This window comes from Galeopterus variegatus, unplaced genomic scaffold (genome assembly GCF_000696425.1).
Source record: "Galeopterus variegatus unplaced genomic scaffold, G_variegatus-3.0.2 Scaffold823, whole genome shotgun sequence".
NCBI classification, from domain to species: Eukaryota; Metazoa; Chordata; class Mammalia; order Dermoptera; family Cynocephalidae; genus Galeopterus; species Galeopterus variegatus.
In genome coordinates, this window is record NW_007726934.1 from 288,469 (window position 1) to 308,847 (window position 20,379).

Genomic DNA, 20,379 nt, shown 5'->3' on the forward strand with positions numbered 1-20,379 from the left:
AAATAAACAAATTAATTTACCCACAAACACACACACACACAAAAAGAAAAAAAACCGGGGGGGGTGGGGTGGGGAAGAAGATATAACAACTATACTTTTTTTGAAGTTGTTACAACAAGCAAACGGAAAGGACATTCTTGGGGGGGAGGGGAGAGAGGGAGGAGGGCGGGAGGTGTCGGTGATGGGCCATAATAATCATATACACTGTATATTGACAAAATAAAAATAAAAAAATAAAAAAATAAATAAATAAATTAGACATTAAAAAAAAAAAAAAAGACGGACTTTTCTTAGGCATTTACATTCGAGTCTGGAGGTGTTTGCTGCATGAGTATTTGCTTCTCCAGTGCTTCTGTGCAGCTGATGCCTGGCTTCTATTCGGTGGGCAGGAATTAAGTGTGCCAGCCAACATGAGAGGGAAGGGGCATTTCTCACATTTTTTTTTTTTTAAAGATGACCGGTAAGGGGATCTTAACCCTTGACTTGGTGTTGTCAGCACCAGGCTCTCCAAGTGAGCCAACCAGCCATCCCTATAAGGGATCTGAACCTGTGGCCTTGGTGTTATCAGCACCACACTCTCCCAAGTGAGCCACGGGCCGGCCCTGGCATTTCACACATTAATGATGGGAGTCTACCCTGTTAAACACCTTTTGGATGACAATTTGATAATATTTATTTAACCTCTAAAAGGTCTCATTCTTGGACCACTGTTTTTACTTCAAAGAATTTATCCTGTAGAAACGGTAAATGTGCAAAGAAACATGTAAAAGAACTTATTCAATGCTCCTTGCTTTCCCAGGATCCAAACTCCCTTCCTATTTTGGAGACTCCCTCATTACTTAAGTTTTGGTGCGGTCAGGGCCGGGTCTCCCACTGCAGAAGCTGAAGGGAGCCAGACGCTCCCCCTTCTCCCTGGCAATGAAGGTGTTGGCATGGAACTTACACTGGGGCCAGCTGAAAATTCCCACCTTAAATCCTGAGTCCTTAGAAAGGGTCCAGGGAAGACATCCTAGCTGGCTGCTCTTGGGACACACCCCCGGCCATGCTCCCTGTGGTCTGCCTTCCCTTCGCTTCTACACTTCTAAAACCAACTCTTCAGTGTCCCTGTCAATGTTATCAAGTACCTAATGTTCTTTGCTGTTTAAGTGACCCAGAGTTAGCTTCAATGGCTTACACCTAGATTGCCAACTGAGACACCTCACAATGTCCTTCAGTCAAGGGTAGGCTAGACATATTATGGTGCACCCTGACTGCAGGACCCCTTGGAAGTCCATCTCCACGTGCTACAAGTAAAGGTGATACATCATTAAATTAAAAAAACAAGCAGGATGGGCCGACCCCGTGGCGCACTCGGGAGAGTGCGGCGCTGGGAGCGCAGCGATGCTCCCACCGCAGGTTCGGATCCTATATAGGAGTGGCCAATGCGCTCACTGGCTGAGCGTGGTGCGGACTACACCAAGCCAGGGGTTGTGATCCCCTTACTGGTCACGAAAAAGTCAAAAAATAAATAAATAAATAAAAATAAATAAATAAATAAAAAGCAAGCAGGAGATTAGAACACGTAGAACGATTCCATTACAACAGAGGAATAATACATGTTAGTATATAACAGAAAAACAAAGCTTGGAGCATAATACACCAAATTGTTGACAGTGATTATCTCAGAGACAGAGAACGATGGAGAACTCTTACTCTCTATGTTACATAATTGTGTTGTATCTGAGCTTGTTTAATTTTGCAATAGGTTTGTAACTAAAAAAAAAACCTGATAACGCTATTTTTTTAGAAAAGTAGATAATGGTTGCATTGTGTTCCTGAAGATATCAAATAACTTAAAAATTAACACAATCCAAGACTAACACTGACAAAGAACGGCACCTATTTCTGTTTATCGGATAAAGTGGCATCACTGCAAGCCAGCACATAACACACAAATGCAGTTTACGATCGATTTGGCCCTCTAGCTCTAACATTATAGATTCTCTACAGAAAGATTTATTAGTTGATATATCACACTGTTTCAAATGTATATAATTCAAATAGGTATAAATAAGCCCACCTGTCCCGGCTATCTAAGCCACAGACACGGCATTCCTCTGCCTGGGCTGTGCATTCACACCTGCACTACCTTGCCATGACATGTTCATGCAGCAAGACTAATGAGAAGAAAACTAGGAATCGAGAGCTGGCTCTTTCTGATGACAATGGGAAGCCAAGATCATTTGCTTCGGTTCTTCTGTATCTTCACTGCCTGGGAAGAGAACACATGAGCCCAGGAGGACGTGCGGAGGGTCTGCTGTGTTAACAAGGTCTTACCAACCCTCAACATGCTGCTTTACCTTGAGATCTTCTATTAGTGGGGAAGGGCTCCACCTGTCCCCTGAGGCCTGGTGCCTCTGCAGCTCTTGTTCCACGGGGTACACACGCTGCTCCATAAACCGCCTCAGCCGGTGATATAGTTCTCTGGCAGGTGGGGAAAGGCCCTCTGGAGAAATGACCAGAGCTCCCTTTGAGGCCTGAGCTGGGAAACCTTCTGGAATGGAGCTGTAACTCCTCGTACCTGTGGGGCTCAGCAGGGACTGTGGACTGGCCCATGTGTGGTAGGACCTTGTTAACAGTTTTGGGGCTGGCATCTTTTTGAAAACCCGGAACCCTTCTTTGACTGCAAAATCCCATGCCAGGTTGGACATTAATTCAGTCAGATTTCCACTTTGTTCTGCAGTTGCAGAGCTTGCTTGCCCTAAGCAGAATCAAAGGAAAATAGTGATTACTCCCAAACAACCCTTCACAATAATGTTAACATATGATATTATTATTATATCAGCAGCTACTACCATTTGCTGAGCACTTGCTACCTTCTGGACACTGTGCTAAGAGCTATTATTACAGCTCATTGAATTCCCAAAGCAATATAACTGTTTAAATCTGCACTTTGCAGACAAGGAAACTGAGTCCTAGAAAGGGAGGTGACTTGCTCGAGTTGTCAGGTAGTGGGCCGGGAACCAGTAGTCAAGCTCAGGCCTGTCTGCTCCCTGCTCTTTAGCTTTTCTTTTCCTAAAGAAACTAAATTAAATCAGGAACACCCCAAATGACTTCTCCTGTCACTAGTGGGCTATAAGAAGTCCTGCATTACACAAGCCCTGCTCTGAAACTGGTAATAGCAGTGTCACAACTGATTGAATGAATGGCCAGTTTCTAGGCACCATTTTGTCTGGACCAACAATCAACACCTGCATTGCAGAGCTCACTCTAGTTTTACACTCACTGTCTATCTTTAATTTTTTAATATGTGCATCAAGACTTTTTTTAAAAAAGGATTTTTTCCCAAATTTAAAAAAAAATTAAGGTATAGTGTACCACCTCCTTGGTGTACAACTCTGCAAGTTAACAAACCCATAGTTGGGTAACCACCTTTGCCATAAAGCTACAGAATATTTCCAGTATCTCTAAACTTCCCTCGTATTGCTCTGTACTCAGCCCAGCCACCGGCACCCACTGATCTCTGTTGCTACAGTTTGTCTTTTCTAGGATGTCACATAAATACATATATCATACAGCATGTGGTCTTTTCAGCATGGCTCTTTCTCCCAGAGTACTGCATTTGAGGTCTACCCACACTGTTGTGTGTATGTTGTCTATTTATTTATTTATTTTCAAGTTTTGGTGGCTGGCTGGTAAGGGGATCTGAAGCCCTGACCGTGGTGTTATCAGCACCATGCTCTAACCAAGTGAACTAACCAGCCAGCCCAAGAGCCATTTTCATTCAGCTTTGGTGTTAAAGGTAGTTTACACTATTCCTTACTGCATCAGGAACCAAATTCTTTACTACCCAGCACAGAACCTATTGAGGTCCAGTGGGCTGTGCACCTTCTGGGTGTTGGGTATGGATGTAGGCTCTGAGGGATCAGTTGGGAACCAGACAGCCCCTTCCCTGTGTTGTGGACACACAGTGAGGGCTGATGGGTACAAATGCGCTGCAAATCCCCTCATTACTCAGACTGCATATGCCACATCATAAGGAAAGATACTCTCCCTAAATTCATTGTTATTCATAACGATTTTCTTTTCCTAACAGAATATGAAGTGAATTCTTAATTGTCTTGTTTAGTTGGATCTCGCTCTCAGAGTGCTGCTTTGTCCCTGATAAAGTCACTTGGATGAGATTGGGTTCATTTAAAGCTATCACTTCCAGTATATTTTCCCAAATGTAGTCTCAGCAGAAGAGACCACATCACTGGCATTCACCTAAGATCCAGTTATAATCACTTTTTCCTTTCTAGAATTTCAACAGCCATCTATAAGAACGCAAAACTTCCGTACCCACTCCTTAAGGGAGGAAAGTGACACACGGGATGGGCTGGTACAGACTATCAATCTCTGGTCACTCTCCTCCTCCCAATTTAATGATGATCTGAAGTCTCCTATGAATGACACCACAGAGAAAACACCTTTAAGACAAATACTCCTTCTCTAAACCCCATGTTTCCAGGTGAGTACCAAATATCTCACCTGTTCAAACCAAAAAATATATAATTTTAACAGCTAATTGTAGAGGACAAATGTAGAAAAATAATATTTGTTCTCATATACTTGGATTTTCTGCCCCCCCCATCTGAATGTTTTTATACTACTCATATTCTTTCACTAAGCCACTTCCTCAGTATGTCTGGCTGGCCTCCTGGGTGGGAGTGCACAATTCGGATCAGAGGAATAAAGGCCTGAATGGAAAGCATGTCTGTTTTTCTCTGTGGTGGCAAACACATGGGGTGTTTTACCTCCAAGCCAAGAAAAGCCGGAAGTCAAGCCAAGGCTCACAGGATCTTAGAAACATGTCAAAGGGCTTCCTGATAGGCACGTTGAGGACAATCCAGTAGGGAGATTCTAAAATGGGTAATTCTTAATGGGCAAAACTATTTTGTTATCCCCAGAGCACTACAGCAGAGCACAGAGGGAACTCGTGCTCTAGGAAACTCGTGTTCCAGCCTGCTAGGAAATGTTGACAGTCCATCAGGCTTGTTCATCACCTAAGGACTTAGGAGCCATTCTGTTTAATTAAATGTTTCTGGTTAGCTTTTATCGCAAAGACATAATAAAAATGGAAAATGGTGGCTTACAGATGATGCTTTCCAAAGGACGGAAAAATTTCCAGGAATTCCTGCTTATTGAGACCCCTACTTCTCAGATCAGGTAGGGTTAAACTAGAAATTCTGCAGACACTAATTTTTCTCTGGACACTGTTTAGCTCATGACTTTGTATCTCTAGTCCACCTGGCACAGTGCTGGCACTTAGTAGAGGCTCAGATACTTGTGAATGAACAATCAATTCTCCTGCAGCTGCTTCTCTCAGAAGAATTTGGCAACCTGACTGAGAGCACATGCTGACAGCAAGTCGCTGACGGTGAAGCCAAGAACGCCCCACAGTACTAGCAAAGCTGCTGCTCTGTTACTTTCTTCCTACCTTTTGTTTTTAACTTTTAATTTTGGAGAACTCCAAAGATACACAAGAGTAGAGAGGTGAGTATAATGAACCTGCAGTTGTCTGACACTGTCAGCAGTTATCAATGCCTGGCTAATCCTACTTCATCCCCACTCCCGCTGCCCTGGATTTCTCTGAAGTAAATCCTAAACATCAGATCATTTCATCTATGAATATTTCTTTTATCTCTAAAGACAAAGACTTTAAAAAATCCACAATACCATTATCTCACTGAAAAATAGTTAACTATAACTCCTTAACATGATCGGCTATCCAGTCCGAATTCAGTTTTCAGTATATTATAAAAATATTTTAAAATATAATGTTGTTGGGCCGAGCCCGTGGCGCACTCGGGAGAGTGCGGCGCTGGGAGAGCAGCAACACTCCCGCCGTGGGTTTGGATCCTATATAGGGATGACCAGTGTGCTCACAGCGCTCACTGGCTGAGCGCGGTGCGGCCAATCTCCGAAAGGACAAAAAAATATATATATATATATAATGTTGTTAAAATAATTTGTTATTTGTTATAAAAATAACAACATTTTTATAATTTGTTGTAAAAATAATTTGTTATTTGGACCTTACCCAAATAATGTCCAAACACTGTAACTGGCTGATATGTTGAAGTCTTTCTTAATCTACAGGCTCCTTTTTCCCTCCTTTTTCCCCCTTAAAATGTATTTACTGAAGAAACTGAGTGTCTGGAAAACAGTAAAGTTTTCCAGAATCTGAATTTTGTGAGTGGCTGTGCCTAGTGGTGCTTTGAAAGTGTTTCCTGTGAATTGCTATAGTTAGCACTAGAGGATTCGGCAGGTGCTGAGAAGGAAGGAAAATAATTTTAGATTCTTCTATATGACCAAATTTTTATCATGTGCATGTATGCTTTTACTGAAAAAAAAAAATTTGTGCATTATTTTAATCATTAAAAAACAAGTTTAGGGCCGAGCCCATGGCGCACTCAGGAGAGTGCAGCACTGGGAGCGCAGCAGTGCTCCCACCGTGGGTTCGGATCCTATATAGGGATGACCGGTGCGCTCACAGCACTCACTGTCTGAGTGCAGTGCAGCTGGTCTCAAAAAGGACAAAAAAAAAAAGTTTAAATATTTTAAACAATATATATATGACAAATGCTTGAATTAACTGAATCTTATAGAATTCTGGCCAAATCAGTCCCTCCAAAGCCTCGGAGGCATGCCAGGGCTTCCAGGTGGAGGAGCCATCTTGACTGTGTGTGACTCATGCAGTCAGGTGGCCATCCCATTACCTGTGAGTGATCGTTTGTAGACTCCCTGTAGGATTGCAGCCATGCGGAAAAAGGAGAAAGCCATATAGAAGTTCCAGTTCTCAATGGGAGGGATGCCCATATGAAGACAGTACATCCTGAAATACTCCTCTGCAGTCGGGATTCCCAGATGAGTCAAATCGCAATCACCAAAACCTGAGGGGAAAGACAGAGCCATTCCTCGGCAGTCAACAACTACCTCCCCTGTGGCTGGCAAGTATTTTAAATGTGAAAATCACTATGTCTCTTGGAAACTAGTTTCACAACTAGTTCAAGGGTTACTCATTATTTCAATGGCTTTTTCTCCCTCAGATGGCTGGGGATCCAGGCTTGAAACTATTATTCACAAATTGGCTCTTAAATGTTTCAGACTAAATTGGCAGTAAAGGAAGGAATGAGGCCTCCAATTCCATCTGGACCACAGTTCAGGGTGGATATGTATTATCTTCGACCAGTCGTTTGATAAAAAAACAGCATTGAAAGAGAGATCCCACCAAATTATAAAAAACATAATTACAACAAATAAAAAATTTCACTGATTTGCTTCATTTGTGACATTTGCACAATTTGGAAGCACATAATATATTCCATTCCTAAGAATTGATCCTAGGAGTATACCTTATTATTGAAAGTCAAAGATATGACTACAAAGATGTCCACTGTAGGGGCCGGCCCGTGGCTCACTCAGGAGAGTGTGGTGCTGATAACACCAAGGCCACGGGTTCGGATCCCATATAGGGATGGCCGGTTAGCTCACTGGGTGAGCGTGGTGCTGACAACACCAAGTCAAGGGTTAAGATCCCCTTACTGGTCATCTTTTAAAAAAAAAAAAAAAAAAAAAAGATGTCCACTGCCTTGCCTTTTTTTGTGGGGGTGAAAGAGGAGGTGTATAAAAAAATCAGAAACAAGTTAAATATCCAAATAGGAATTAAACCAAATGTCCTAAATTAATTCTGTACAATAAAATCCTATGCTGTCATTAAAAATTATGCTTAGGGCTGGCAGGTTTGCTCAGTTGATTAGAGCATGGTGCTGATAACACCAGGGTCCAGGGTTCAATCTCTATATTGCACAGCCACAAAAATAATAATTATAAATAATAAAAATTACGCTGTAGAACAAATAATGGCATGAAAACACCTCCAAAGTATACAATTTCATGGGGGAAAAAAAGCAGATCATAAAATCATAAAATCACATTTTTGTTTAAAAAAGTGAACATATATGAGGGTACTTCAAAAAGTTCATGGAAAGATTTGTATTCTCTTTTCCTTCTACTTTTCCACGAACTTTTTGAGGTACCGTTATAACACACAGAAGAAAAGATGACAAGGACAGATACCAGAATGTCAGCAAGAGACTACTAATGATAACGTTTTTGGTTTGTTTTTGTTTTTTTGCTATCTGTTGGCTCTAATGTTTTTACCATAAACTTGTATGCTTTTTTTTTTGGTAGCTGGCTGGTAAAGGATCTGAACCCTTGACCTAACCTGAGCTAACTGGCCAGCCTTAAACTTGTATTTTCAATTTTAAAAATTGAAATACGTAGACGTTACCTGTATGAAAGCATAAGAGGTGCCCATACAGACTTGCTCTTCACTTAACATACACCCATTTTCCCCCAAATGTGATAGGAATGCATTCCAGTTACATCTTCTACCCAGATCACCAGGACCTCACTTTCACACCCCAGCCCAATCACAAGCTACTTCAGATAAGTTTGCTCCTAAACACTCTGAGAATGAGCTGGTTTGATCCTCTCTGCCCCCAGCAACAGCTCCTACCTCTCAGCATGGGAAAACTGGATGGCAGGTAGTGAAAGAGGCAGCTGTAGGCCACATCAGCCAGGGGGTCACCCAAGGTAGAAAGTTCCCAGTCAAGGACAGCAAGTACCTCAGTCTTTTCTGGATGAAACAGCAGGTTGTCCAGCCTGAAAAGCCAAAGGGAATGGAGAGACAGCGCTAAGAAAACCAACTGCTCGGCTGTATTCTGTGCCCGGTGTGGCCCCTTTTTCCCTCTAGGCTTGATCCCACCCTAACCACCCTCTCTGTGCCTGGGAGCCTGAGCTGCGCTGTGTCCTCCGAGGGCCCATGCCCTCTGGCTTCCAGATGGATGAAGCCAACCAGAGCTACTTATTCCCCCAGCTCCCTCTGTGCAGATAGCTGAGGGGTGGCTGGATCCCTTTACTGAGGGCCACAGTTTTGGCCAGGCAGCCTCCCCACATCACTACCCTCTCTGGGTTCTGGTAATTACTCCCTCCCTATGATGGTTTTAAAACAGGTCTGTACATTCTTTGTCACTCCTCCCATAAAAGGTAGAGAGTAATTCTTCACCCTTTGAAGCACTTCGCTTCTAACAAATATAATGCAGATGGAAGTGATGCTGAGGGACTCCTGAGACTAGACTAGGTCCGATAAGGTGACACAGCTTCAGCTGGCCCTCCTTCTCTTGGAACTAACATCTTTGGAGCCCTGATCATCCAGATAAGTACAGCTACGCAGAAGCCACCATGCTGAAGACACCATTTGGGAAACCACAAAGAGACAGACAGGGAGACTTGAAGAGCCCAGCTGTTCGTGTCTGCTCTGCCCCAGGGCCAGCATGCAAGCCAGCCTTCCAATGATTCCAGCCCCAGCCTGAGAGCCACTTCAATTGAAATAGCTTTCCTGTCCCCAGACTGCAGATTTGAGAACAAAACAATCCCTGTCTTTGTTTACAGCAACTCAGTTTTGGAGCAGTCTGTTATAAAGTAGTAATAGCCAGAGCACACACTTCCCTCTTCAGATCTAGGGGTGGTAATAACTCTCCACTGTTGCTAACCCCAGGATTCCAGGATGTTCTTCAGTGGTTCCTCTAAACCATGCTACACTCCTGTGTTAAACTCTCCTCAAATGGCCTCTGAGTCATTCTGTTTCCTGCCAGGGCTCTAAGGCATGCTTTATTTAAAAGAAAAAGTAATTACCAAACTTGCAGAAAAATACAGAGAATGATATAACAGAAACCCATGTGCCCATCTTTCAGACTTAAGAGATGTTATAGCTGCTGCTTTGTTATGATTGCTTTGGATCTTTAAAAAATAAAACATTATAGATTTAACTAATGGCCTCCATCTTCCTTCCCTTTCCTCTCTCTCCTTCCACAAAGATAACTATCCTGAAGCTGGTATGTATCAGTCTTGGTCATTTTTATATGACTCTACCTACGCATGTACCTATAAACCATATATAGTGTTCTTTCAATTATTTTTAATTTTATATAAATGATATTATACTGTATATATTCTTTTGGAACTTACTTTTTTCCTACTCAGCATTATCTTTTTGAGATTTATTTATGATGATTTATGTACAGCAAATTTGTTTATTTTATCTGCTCAACAGAATTCCAATGGATGACCAAACCACAATTTATCATGTATGACAATTACAAGAATGACCCCAAAATGAACAACTTTGCACAAGTTTCCTGGTGTGCAGGTGCAAATGCTTCTCTAGAAGAGGAATTATGAGTTGTAGTTTGTTCCCATGTTCTACGTTACTGTTACTTTTCAAAGTGGTTGTCCCAGTTTACACTCCCACCATCACTAATTCATTCTATGAGCAAGAAGTGTTCTTCCATCTACTAACAGTTGAAAATAGCTTTGATTGTAATTGTTGATCAATAAGCAGCAGCATGCTCTCTACAATGAGAGGATGCTTTTTCTGAAAGCATCATCATAAATGATCATCATACCTCATTATAGCTAAGGGAGGAGGTGCTCAGGCCACCGCTGGACATCTCATTCCTTAACCACAATTGTGGACATTTGAAGTGCAAAGAAAGGCAAAGATAAGTTCCACAGAGCAGCTGTTATGGGCTGGTGACACAAAAGCCACCTGCAAGTCTTCCCCACCAAAGGAAATAGGCTGCAATGATTGGCAAGGAGGGCACTTTCAGGTGAGGTCCTCCAGAGTCCCAACTGGAGAAGATGGAAGAGACTCAGCTGCAGCCTAGCTGTGTGCCAAGCTCAAGCAGTGTGGGAAAATCACGTGGTCCAGTCAGAGACTGACACAAGAGCAGATAGATCTTTCTCCTGTGGACGACCACATGATACAGAGAAAAGTCCAGTCTTTCAATCTCAAACTCAGGAGGTCACTAAAGGTGAATAATGAGCTGGGAGTGAGAGAAACTGGTCAAACCAGTGAAGAAATATCTTTGAAATTAGCCTTTACTGTCTAGCCTTGTTTAACAAAAGGTGCAGCTCCCCAGGATAGACAAGAAAACAACCAAGTACGTCAGGGCCCAAATAAGGTATGCATGTATCAAAAGCAGGCCTCCAGGTACTTCTGGGAAAAAGAACACACTACAAAAGCTACCCAAGTGCCTAACAGGCAGTTTTAACAGCAAGAGATGATAAGATAAAGCCAAACTCTCAAGCCTAAAGCAAGGCACACTGAAATTCCAGTTTTAGCCATGCTATAGACTTACCATGTACCTCCAGAAAACCATGTCCACTCTCTTTCATTCCTCTCATTCCAAACCCAATGAAAATGTCCATCACCTGACCTCATGGGTGGTAAGAGGCACCCTCACTCATCCTAACCTTCAGACAGTGACTCTCAACTGAGAATGATGCTGCCCTTCCAGGGGATACAGGACAATGTCTACAGACATTTCAGACATTTTTGGCTGTCACAACAAGAGGGGTGGTACTACTGGCATCTAGTGGGTAGATGCCAGGGATGATGTCTGACATCCTACAATGTGCAGCAGACCCCCCATAATAAAGAATTCTCTGGCCCAAAATGTCATAGTGCCAAGGCTGAGAAACCCTGCCTTAAAAGGCCACACACAGGAGATACTTTGTGGTGGGAAGAATACACAACTGTATGTTGGGCCAAGACCAACTGTTTGATTTCCCCCTTTGAATGCCTTTCCCTCATTTTTCATATTTAAATATTCAGCTCTACTTGCAGCTGGGTCTACCTGAAGTCCCCATGCACCACCGTGGTCCTCTGTTGACTGGGAAGATGGAGCGGCAGCCATTCGATGAGCCTCTCCATTGCTGGGATGATGCTGGTCTCTGAGGCTCGATACTGCTTAGTCCAGGTCTGTACCTGGCGTGGAATGTAGTCCCCTGAGGGAAAGAGGATTACCACCGTGGTCCTCTGTTGACTGGGAAGATGGAGCGGCAGCCATTCGATGAGCCTCTCCATCGCTGGGATGATGCTGGTCTCTGAGGCTCGATACTGCTTAGTCCAGGTCTGTACCTGGCGTGGAATGTAGTCCCCTGAGGGAAAGAGGATCAGGACAAAGAGTGCCAATTCAACAACCTCCAAAGGTTTTGAAAATTAACCAGTGCGGTGAAACCCTTTGAAATGCTCTGCAGTGATGCCACATCTTTGAACATGTTCCTAGGACTGGGAAATTCCCACATGATGCTCCTGCCACCCCAAGATGGAAGCCACTGGCTATTCTGCCTTGGCCAGATCAGTGTGATCTGGGCACTGTTCCCAGCCATACATACTCCAAAACTGATCAATCTGTGGCCCTTGCACAGATCTCGTGAGATTCCCAATAACCTTTAATAAATCCCTGTTTGGCTAAACAACAATGGCTGACTAAAAGCATGAACTCTGGAGCCAGACTTCCAGCATTTAAATTCCAGCTCTGCCATTTTCTAGCTGTGTGATTTCAGATGGGCTACTTAACCTCTCTGTGCCTTCATTTCCTCATCTTGAAATGCTCCTTATAGAGATGTTGGGAGGATAAAATATGTAAAGCCCTTGGAACTGTCCCTGGCATGTAGTAAGTACTACCTAAGTGTTTGCTATTATTATTCAGTTGCTTGCTAAGAAACCAAGAGATGCCATAGTCGAGAGACTCGCAAGTTCCATCTGGGAACATAAACTGGAAGAAATTCTAGAGTCAGCTGGGCTCACAGTCAAGCTCTTCAATTGATGTAAGCTCTCCAAGTCTCCAGTGCTTCATCGGTATAATGAAAGTATTGATACCTATATTCTGCAGGGTTGTTGTGAAGACTAAATGGAATCCATATACAATGTGTCAAGTACAGTGCTGGCATAGAAGGCTGCTCAATGAGTGGTGGCCATTATTATCATCACCCTTATCTGTTGTCAACTGACAATTTTTAGTTGCCACAATTATTGATGTAATTAATAAACATGTCAGGTCCCTGGCTCTAAGCCAAGCCCTCATCCCTCATCTGAAAAGAAAAACGGACCCCTGGGGATAAAGGAAGACAGGAATAGAGAGATCAAGCTCCTTCTGTGGAATCCACTGCATTCTCAGAGAATGCAGACACTTGCCCTTCAGAGGATCCATCTGGACTGTGAGATGTGGAGATCAAAATCCATAGAAATTTAACTTGAAACAAATCAAGCCTTTAAAACCAACTTCCAGCTTTCAAGAATTACAAGAGAAGACAGCAGTAAAGGAAACTACCCAGCCAGCCCCTACAAGTTTACATGTGTTCTTTTGAATAGCTAACACATTCACATGGCTCAAAATTAGAAAGTGACAAAAGGGAATGCAGCGAAGTCTTTCTCCCACTGCTCTGCCCAGCCACTCAGCTCTTTTCCCCAAAGGCAGCCCATGTGGCCAGTTCTTAGGTAGCCTTTGGAGATAGTTTATGTTTACGCAAGCAAACATTTGAATTTATTTCAATATTTAAACCTATTTACATGTTCCCCTTTTACACAAACAGTGGCATCTATGTAACTCTTCTGTGTATAGACAATGCCCTGCCCAGCAACTGTGGTTCTGACACAACCTGATAAATTGCAGGTTTCTTGAATGTGTAGCTGGACCTGTGAACCCGAAATACAATGAAGATGCTTTATGTTGTCATGCTCATGGGCTGGCCTGGTGGCGTACTCGGTTGAGTGTGGTGCTTGGGAGTGTGGCGGCGCTCCCGCCGAGGGTTCAGATCCCATATAGAGACCGGTCCGCTCACTGGCTGAGCGCGGTGCGGGTGCGACACCGAGGGTTGCAATCCCGTTGCCGGTCGTGGTACGGGCGTGACACCGAGGGTTGTGATCCCGTTACTGGTCACGAAAAAAGAAAAAAAAAAAAAAAAACACAACCAGGGGCCCAGAAGGCTGGCCCTGGGTCACATGAAATCAGATCAGGGGGCCGGCCCGGTGGCGCACTGCTACAGTGCGCCACTTGGGAACGCGGTGGCGCTCCCGCCGAGGGTTCGGATCCCACATACAGACCGGTTCCCGCTCACTGGCTGAGCGAGGTGCAGGAGCAACACCGAGGGTTGCGATCCCGTTGCCGGTCCCAGTCCGGTACGGGCGCGACACTGAGGGTTGCGGTCCGTTGCCGGACACGAAAAAAAAAAAAAAGAAATCAGATCAGATTTCTTCTTTGTCTCTTTGTGCTAACGGGTCAGTGGAAGGAGCATCAAAATAGTCCACTTTAAAAATAAAGGCAGGCTAAGGACAGGACAGCATGTGGAGAGGCTTCCATAAGGGGTTCTTTCTCCACAGCGGGACGCCACACTGCCTGCTACACCTGCAGCCTTCCTCCTCACTCAAAGCACTGCATCAGCTGCCGCCACATCTGCTTTTCATCTCACCCTGGGAGGCAGGCAGGGCGGGGTTTTATAACACAACATGTACTGTTGAGAAAACTCTGACAAAGTAACATGGGTCACCCAGGGTTAGCTGACAAATGAGCATCTGACTTCTGGTCCACTGCTCTTTCCACTTTAAAACAATGCAACAATATATGGGACATCTGTAGTCCTGGCCTGTCTAGCTTCTGTTGTCCCTTTTACTGGTGATTATGGCTGTCAGATAAAGTACAGGATGCCCAATTAAATTTGAATTTCAGGGCCGAGCCCATGGCACACTCGGGAGAGTGCGGCGCTGGGAGTGCAGCAGCGCTCCCGCCGCAGGTTCAGATCCTATATAGGAATGGCCGGTGCGCTCACAGTGCTCACTGGCTGAGCGCGGTGTGGCTGGTCTCAAAAAAAAAAAAAAAAAAAATTTGAATTTCAGATAAACAACAAATACATTTGTAGTATAAGTATTTCCCAATGGGACCACCAAGGTGGAGGGGAACCCCCACTCAGTTGGTATCTCTGGCCAACAGGTTACAGTTGGGGGGGTGGATGTGGTTGTACTAGGAAGGGGTGCAGGCAGTGAGGACCCCCTCAATTTGGGCTGAAATATTGGCAAATCTGCTAAGTTGTGTGTGGCAGTAAAGTGCCTGAAATTGTTGGTTTTGGGTCTTCAATAATATGTCCAAAAAAAAGTATTCATCGTCTATTGGAAATTCAAATTATTTTTTCCTTTTTGTCTTTTTACTGACCGGTAACAGGATCGCAATCCTCAGTGTCGCGCCCGTACCGGGGACCGGCAACGGGATCGCAACCCTCGGTGTTGCGCCCGCACCGCGCTCAGCCAGTGAGCAGGAACCGGTCTCCACATGGGATCCGAACCCTCGGCGGGAGCGCTGCCACGCTCCCAAGCGGCGCACTCTCCAGTGCGCCACCGGGCCGGCCCTGGAAATTCAAATTTAATTGTGCATCCTGTATTTCTGTTTGGTAAATGTGGCAACCTTACTGGTACACAATCATATTTCCTTTGGAGAAACTGATCCACCTCCACCTCCATATTGTCTAGAGGTGGCTGACTTCCACCTCAATTTTAGGGAAGGATTGCCCAAGACCAGTCAATCAGATCACTGTATCCCTCTGGTCAGTGACTGGCTCAGAGCTAGTTCCCTAACCCAAGCTGGGCCAGGACTTTCTCTTTGCCCTGGTTTGATAATCTGCTTAAGCTATAATAATGGAGCAACTTGTGGCCATTCTGTCACCAAAAGAGAAGAATTTTGGAATGAAATTAAAAGAAAACAAACAAACAACAACAACAACAACAAAAAAGAAAAACCAGAGCTGAGAGAAGGGGAGAAACTGATTCCTGAAGTCCGTGGACCCTGTTGTGCCCAACAAAGGCTCAATACCTGGACTTTTTAGTTATGGGAGTCAATAGATTTCTTTTTAAAATTCAAACTCAGCCAGTTTGGATTGGATTTCTGAAATCTGCAACTTTAAAAGGCCTAACTAACACAAAAATTGGCTTCAGGTATAGAGAGCTACAAATGTCAGATCTTAGAATATGGAACTACTGACGGGCTGACTGGTTAGTTCAGTTGGTTAGAGCATGGTGTTGATAACACCAAGGTCCAAGGCTCAATCCCTGTACAGGCCAGCTGCCAAAAAAAGAAAAGAATATGGAACTGGCTGTGCAAAGAGGAAGTGGAGATACTGAGGACTATCTTAATTTTGCTGGGAAATTGGCAATCCTGCTCTGGTATAACAAAGTGTTTCACACTGTTAGTTTTGAGAACTCAGACCACGTGCCTGTAGAGTGGAGGAACTTTTGGTAACTCAGCAGAAATATCTTAGAAAGTTGATGTACATTGACACATATTGTGGCCTTTGATAAGGTGCTACAGAAAACCAGCATGTTTTGGTCAAAAGCAGAGGAAGAAGAAAATACAGCTTAGCTCACACTCTCCCAAGTGAGCTAACCGGCCATCCCTATAAAGGGATCCAAACCCGTGGCCTTGGTGTTATCAGCTCCACACTATCCCAAGTGAGCCACAGGCCAGCCCTGAAAGAATCTTTTTGACTATAACCAAGAAGCTATACTTGTCAAGAGTCAGATAATCTTGAACTCTGCAGGACAGAAAAAGTGAAATTCTTTGGCTCATGCTAAAATTTCTCTATGCAAGAGCACAGAGACAACTGTGGTGTTGGTTGTAAAACTGTGTGCATTTGACAAAATTCATAGAATGGTCCAACTCAATAAACCTGGCTAAAAAAAAAAAAAAAAGAAAAAACCTACTAATACCAAATGCTGACAAGGATGAGGAACAACTGGAATTTTCACACTTAAAAAAAAAAAGGCAAAAACAAAATATACAAATAAAACAATTTGGTATAATGGCATCTAAAAAATACATCCCTGTTGAAAAGAATATTTAGGGGGAAGAATATATCTTAATAATCCTTGGCCAATATCAGAAAAAAGAAAAATTTAAATGGGCCAGTGAGATAAAAGTTGCAGAGAAGAGAGATTCTGTAGTTCATGAGTGGATTTATCCAAGGATAAAATGTACAAGTAAGCAAGATGTCTGTTAAAATTTAACTGGACTTCCAAGGAGAAAGCTAAACCCACCTTACATTTAGCAAACATTTGGTGTGTTAATACCCCAAAACCATTCAGATTCTAAAAGCAGAGCCACTAGTGATGGAAAGACCAGTTCTCACCTTGCTTCCCATAGTCCTCCAGGCCTGCAGCCTTGAAATCCACACTGTGAATTTTGCACAGGACTCTGTTCATGGCAGTGTATATGGCTTGCCTCCGGCTGGGCTCTATGCCTGGCAGAGAGGGGTCTTTGTAGATGAGGCCTGGGCAGTACTCCATCAAATAGAAGGGGGTGCCGATGACACTGGGAGGTATACAGACAGGGTGTTCTAGGGGTGCAACTCATAATGTGGTGGGCTGTTCATCACAGCACTGCTCTTTCTGTTTCAGTGTAGTCTGAATGCTGGTGAAGAGTTCAGACCCAGAGTACTGGATGTACATAAGTGCAGGGCATTAGAAGAACCCCTACTCCTCTCTCTCTCTCTCTCTCTCTCTCTCTCTCTCACACACACACACACACACACACACACACACACACACACACACACACACACACACACACACACACACACACATCCTGTCTATAATTCTTTGCCAGCATGCCTTTCTGGGTGTACATAAGTGCAGGGCATTAGAAGAACCCCTACTCCTCTCTCTCTCTCTCTCTCTCTCTCTCTCTCTCTCACACACACACACACACACACACACACACACACACACACACACACACACACACACACACACACACACACACACATCCTGTCTATACTTCTTTGCCAGCATGCCTTTCTGGGTGTACATAAGTGCAGGGCATTAGAAGAACCCCTCCTCCTCCTCCTCCTCTCTCTCTCTCTCTCTCTCTCTCACACACACACACACACACACACACACACACACACACACACACACACACACACACAAAACCTGTCTATACTTTGCCAGCATGCCTCTTTTTTTCCCTTTGGTCCATTTACAAAAGCCATTGGAATAGGTTTAAGTGTTGTCACGTAGAAAGCAGCATGGTTGAAAGAGGAGCTTCAGAGTCATACAGAACCAGGTTTAAATCCCACCTCTGCACTTTACTAGCAGGGTGACCCTGAGAGACTTACTTACTAAACTTCTCTGAGCTTTGGTTTTTTTAAAATCTGTAAACCATACCTACTTCAAAAGGTAGATATAAGAATTAAGGGAGCAAATATATACAGTGTCTGGCATGGTGTCTGGTTCCGATGAGGGTTCAATAAATATCCCTTCTTGTCACTGATGTTATTTTTAGCATTACTGGTGGTATGAATGGCATATATACCACCTGACAGTATTAAGGTGACCTACTAATATGTCATTAACCCATCTTTTAGTCATTACTAGAAATTAGTTTACTACTCTAAGAAATTGTCTTGAAAATTCTACCATTATAAATGTTTGTCCTGACTTGAAAAACGGTTGTAAAAGACATGCTTAGGATAACTGGGGAATTTTTTTTTGTGTGTGGTAACTGGCCAGTATGGGGATCTGAACACTTGACAAGGCTGTGCTTTAGCCAACTGAGTCAACCAGCAAGCCCAACAGGGGAAATTTGAACATGGGCTAGATATTAAGTAATATCATTAAATTAATGTTAATTACCTTAGGTGTAATAATGTGCCGTGGTTATGAAAGAAAATGTTTTCATTCTTAAAAGATGCAGGCTATCTGCAACTTACTTCAAAAGGTTCAGCCAAAAAAGTTATTTTATATATATATTATCTACATACACATACAATGGTACTTCAAAAGTTCACAGTAAATAGAATTAAAAGATAATATGAGGGCTGGCTGGTTAGCTCAGTTGGTTAGAGCTCGGTGTTGTAACACCAAGGTCAAGTGTTCAGATCTCTATACTGGCCAACCGCCAGTAAAAAAAAAAAAAAAAAAAAAAGCTGTTTAAAACAGTTTAGAAAGACCATGATAAAAATTAACAAAAATAAGCAACATGGAACCAGATGAATATATATTTTTGGAATATGGAAAAAAAGATATAAAAAGAAAAAAAGATTAAAAAAAGAAAACAAAAACAAGTTAAAAAAAAAAAAAGATATGTTTTATCAAGGGTTCAGATCCCCATACTGACCAGACACCAAAAATAAATAAATAAATAAATAAATAAATAAATAAATACAAAGATATGTTCTACCAATTCTCACAAAAGCAGGCATGTCTTTATCTTTCAGGATAACTTAAAGATCTGAGAACTTCTGGTCTATAAAGTCTCTTTCCTCTCTCACCCAAATTTAATTTATCTTTAACAAACTGGAATTAGAGTTAGTTTATGAGCTTTTCTCTCCTGTAGCTTGAATACGCAATGGCAAAAAATCTGAACTTTACCTTGTATCTTCACAGAGGTCAAGAACATTGGGGACAGGTACTCCAGTATTTGCAAGGGCTTTCATTATCCTGCCAGAATAAATAAAAATGGGGATAACTGCTGGCTGAACTGATGAAAAAAAATTTTTTAATTAGTACATGCATAAACTAAGATGGAATTCTAAAAAATATTCAATTGACCCAAAAGTAGATAAGAATGAAAAGCAGATGGGACAAGCAAAAAAGAAATGGTGAAATTATAGATTTAAATCAAACATATTAATAATGACATTAAATTTAATAGATTAAACATTCTAATTAAAAGAGAGAAATTATCAGATTGGATAGGAAAACACTATGAGAGACATGCTTTAAATATTAAAACATAGATAGGTTGAAAATGAAAGGATGGAAAAGGAAGTACTATGTAATTGGTAAGCATAAGAAAGCTGGTGTGGTTACTTTAATATCTGATGAAGTAAACTTCAAGACCACATATTACCAGAGACAAATAAGTGGGACATTTCAAAACAATAAAACAGTTAATTCATCAGAAAGATATTACAATGATAAATGCATATGCACCTAACAACAGAGCTTCAAAATACATGAAGTAAAAATGATCACAGTTAAAGATAGAAAAAGACAAACCACAATCATTGTTGAGATTTTAACACCTCTTTCGCAGTAATGATAGAACCAGACTAAGATAGATTTATCCAAATATATAGATCCAAACAACACTACCAATCAACTTGGCCTGATTGGCATTTCTAGAACACTCACTCAGCAGCTGCAGAATGCTCATTATTTTCAAGTGCACACAATACATTCACCAAGATTAATCATGTGCTGGTCCATAAAGTAAGACAATAAAAACTCAATAAATATTGAAATATTAGACTATTTCTCAGACCTCGATAGAATTAAACTAGAAATCATTAATATATGATATCTAGAAAGACGAATATTTGGAAATTATTTCTGTAAGATAGATCCCCATAATTAGAATTATTAGGTCTAAAAGTATGACTATTCTGGGCCGGCCCGTGGCTCACTCGGGAGAGTGCGGTGCTGATAACACCAAGGCCCCGGATTCGGATCCCACATAGGGA

General features: G+C 42.5%; 1 protein-coding gene across 1 annotated transcript in view; it reads right to left on the reverse strand.

Moving 5' to 3' along the window:
* ACAD10 (acyl-CoA dehydrogenase family, member 10) overlaps nucleotides 1–20,379 on the reverse strand; it is a 53,011-nt gene that overhangs the window by 10,302 nt on the left and 22,330 nt on the right. The window contains exons 7-12 of the mRNA XM_008572708.1: nucleotides 19,286–19,354; nucleotides 17,044–17,225; nucleotides 11,724–11,874; nucleotides 8,543–8,688; nucleotides 6,741–6,914; nucleotides 2,340–2,740 (exon numbers count right to left, since the gene is read on the reverse strand). Of these exons, the coding sequence (XP_008570930.1) occupies nucleotides 2,340–2,740; nucleotides 6,741–6,914; nucleotides 8,543–8,688; nucleotides 11,724–11,874; nucleotides 17,044–17,225; nucleotides 19,286–19,354 (1,123 nt within the window). The remainder of the gene's footprint in view (nucleotides 1–2,339; nucleotides 2,741–6,740; nucleotides 6,915–8,542; nucleotides 8,689–11,723; nucleotides 11,875–17,043; nucleotides 17,226–19,285; nucleotides 19,355–20,379) is intronic.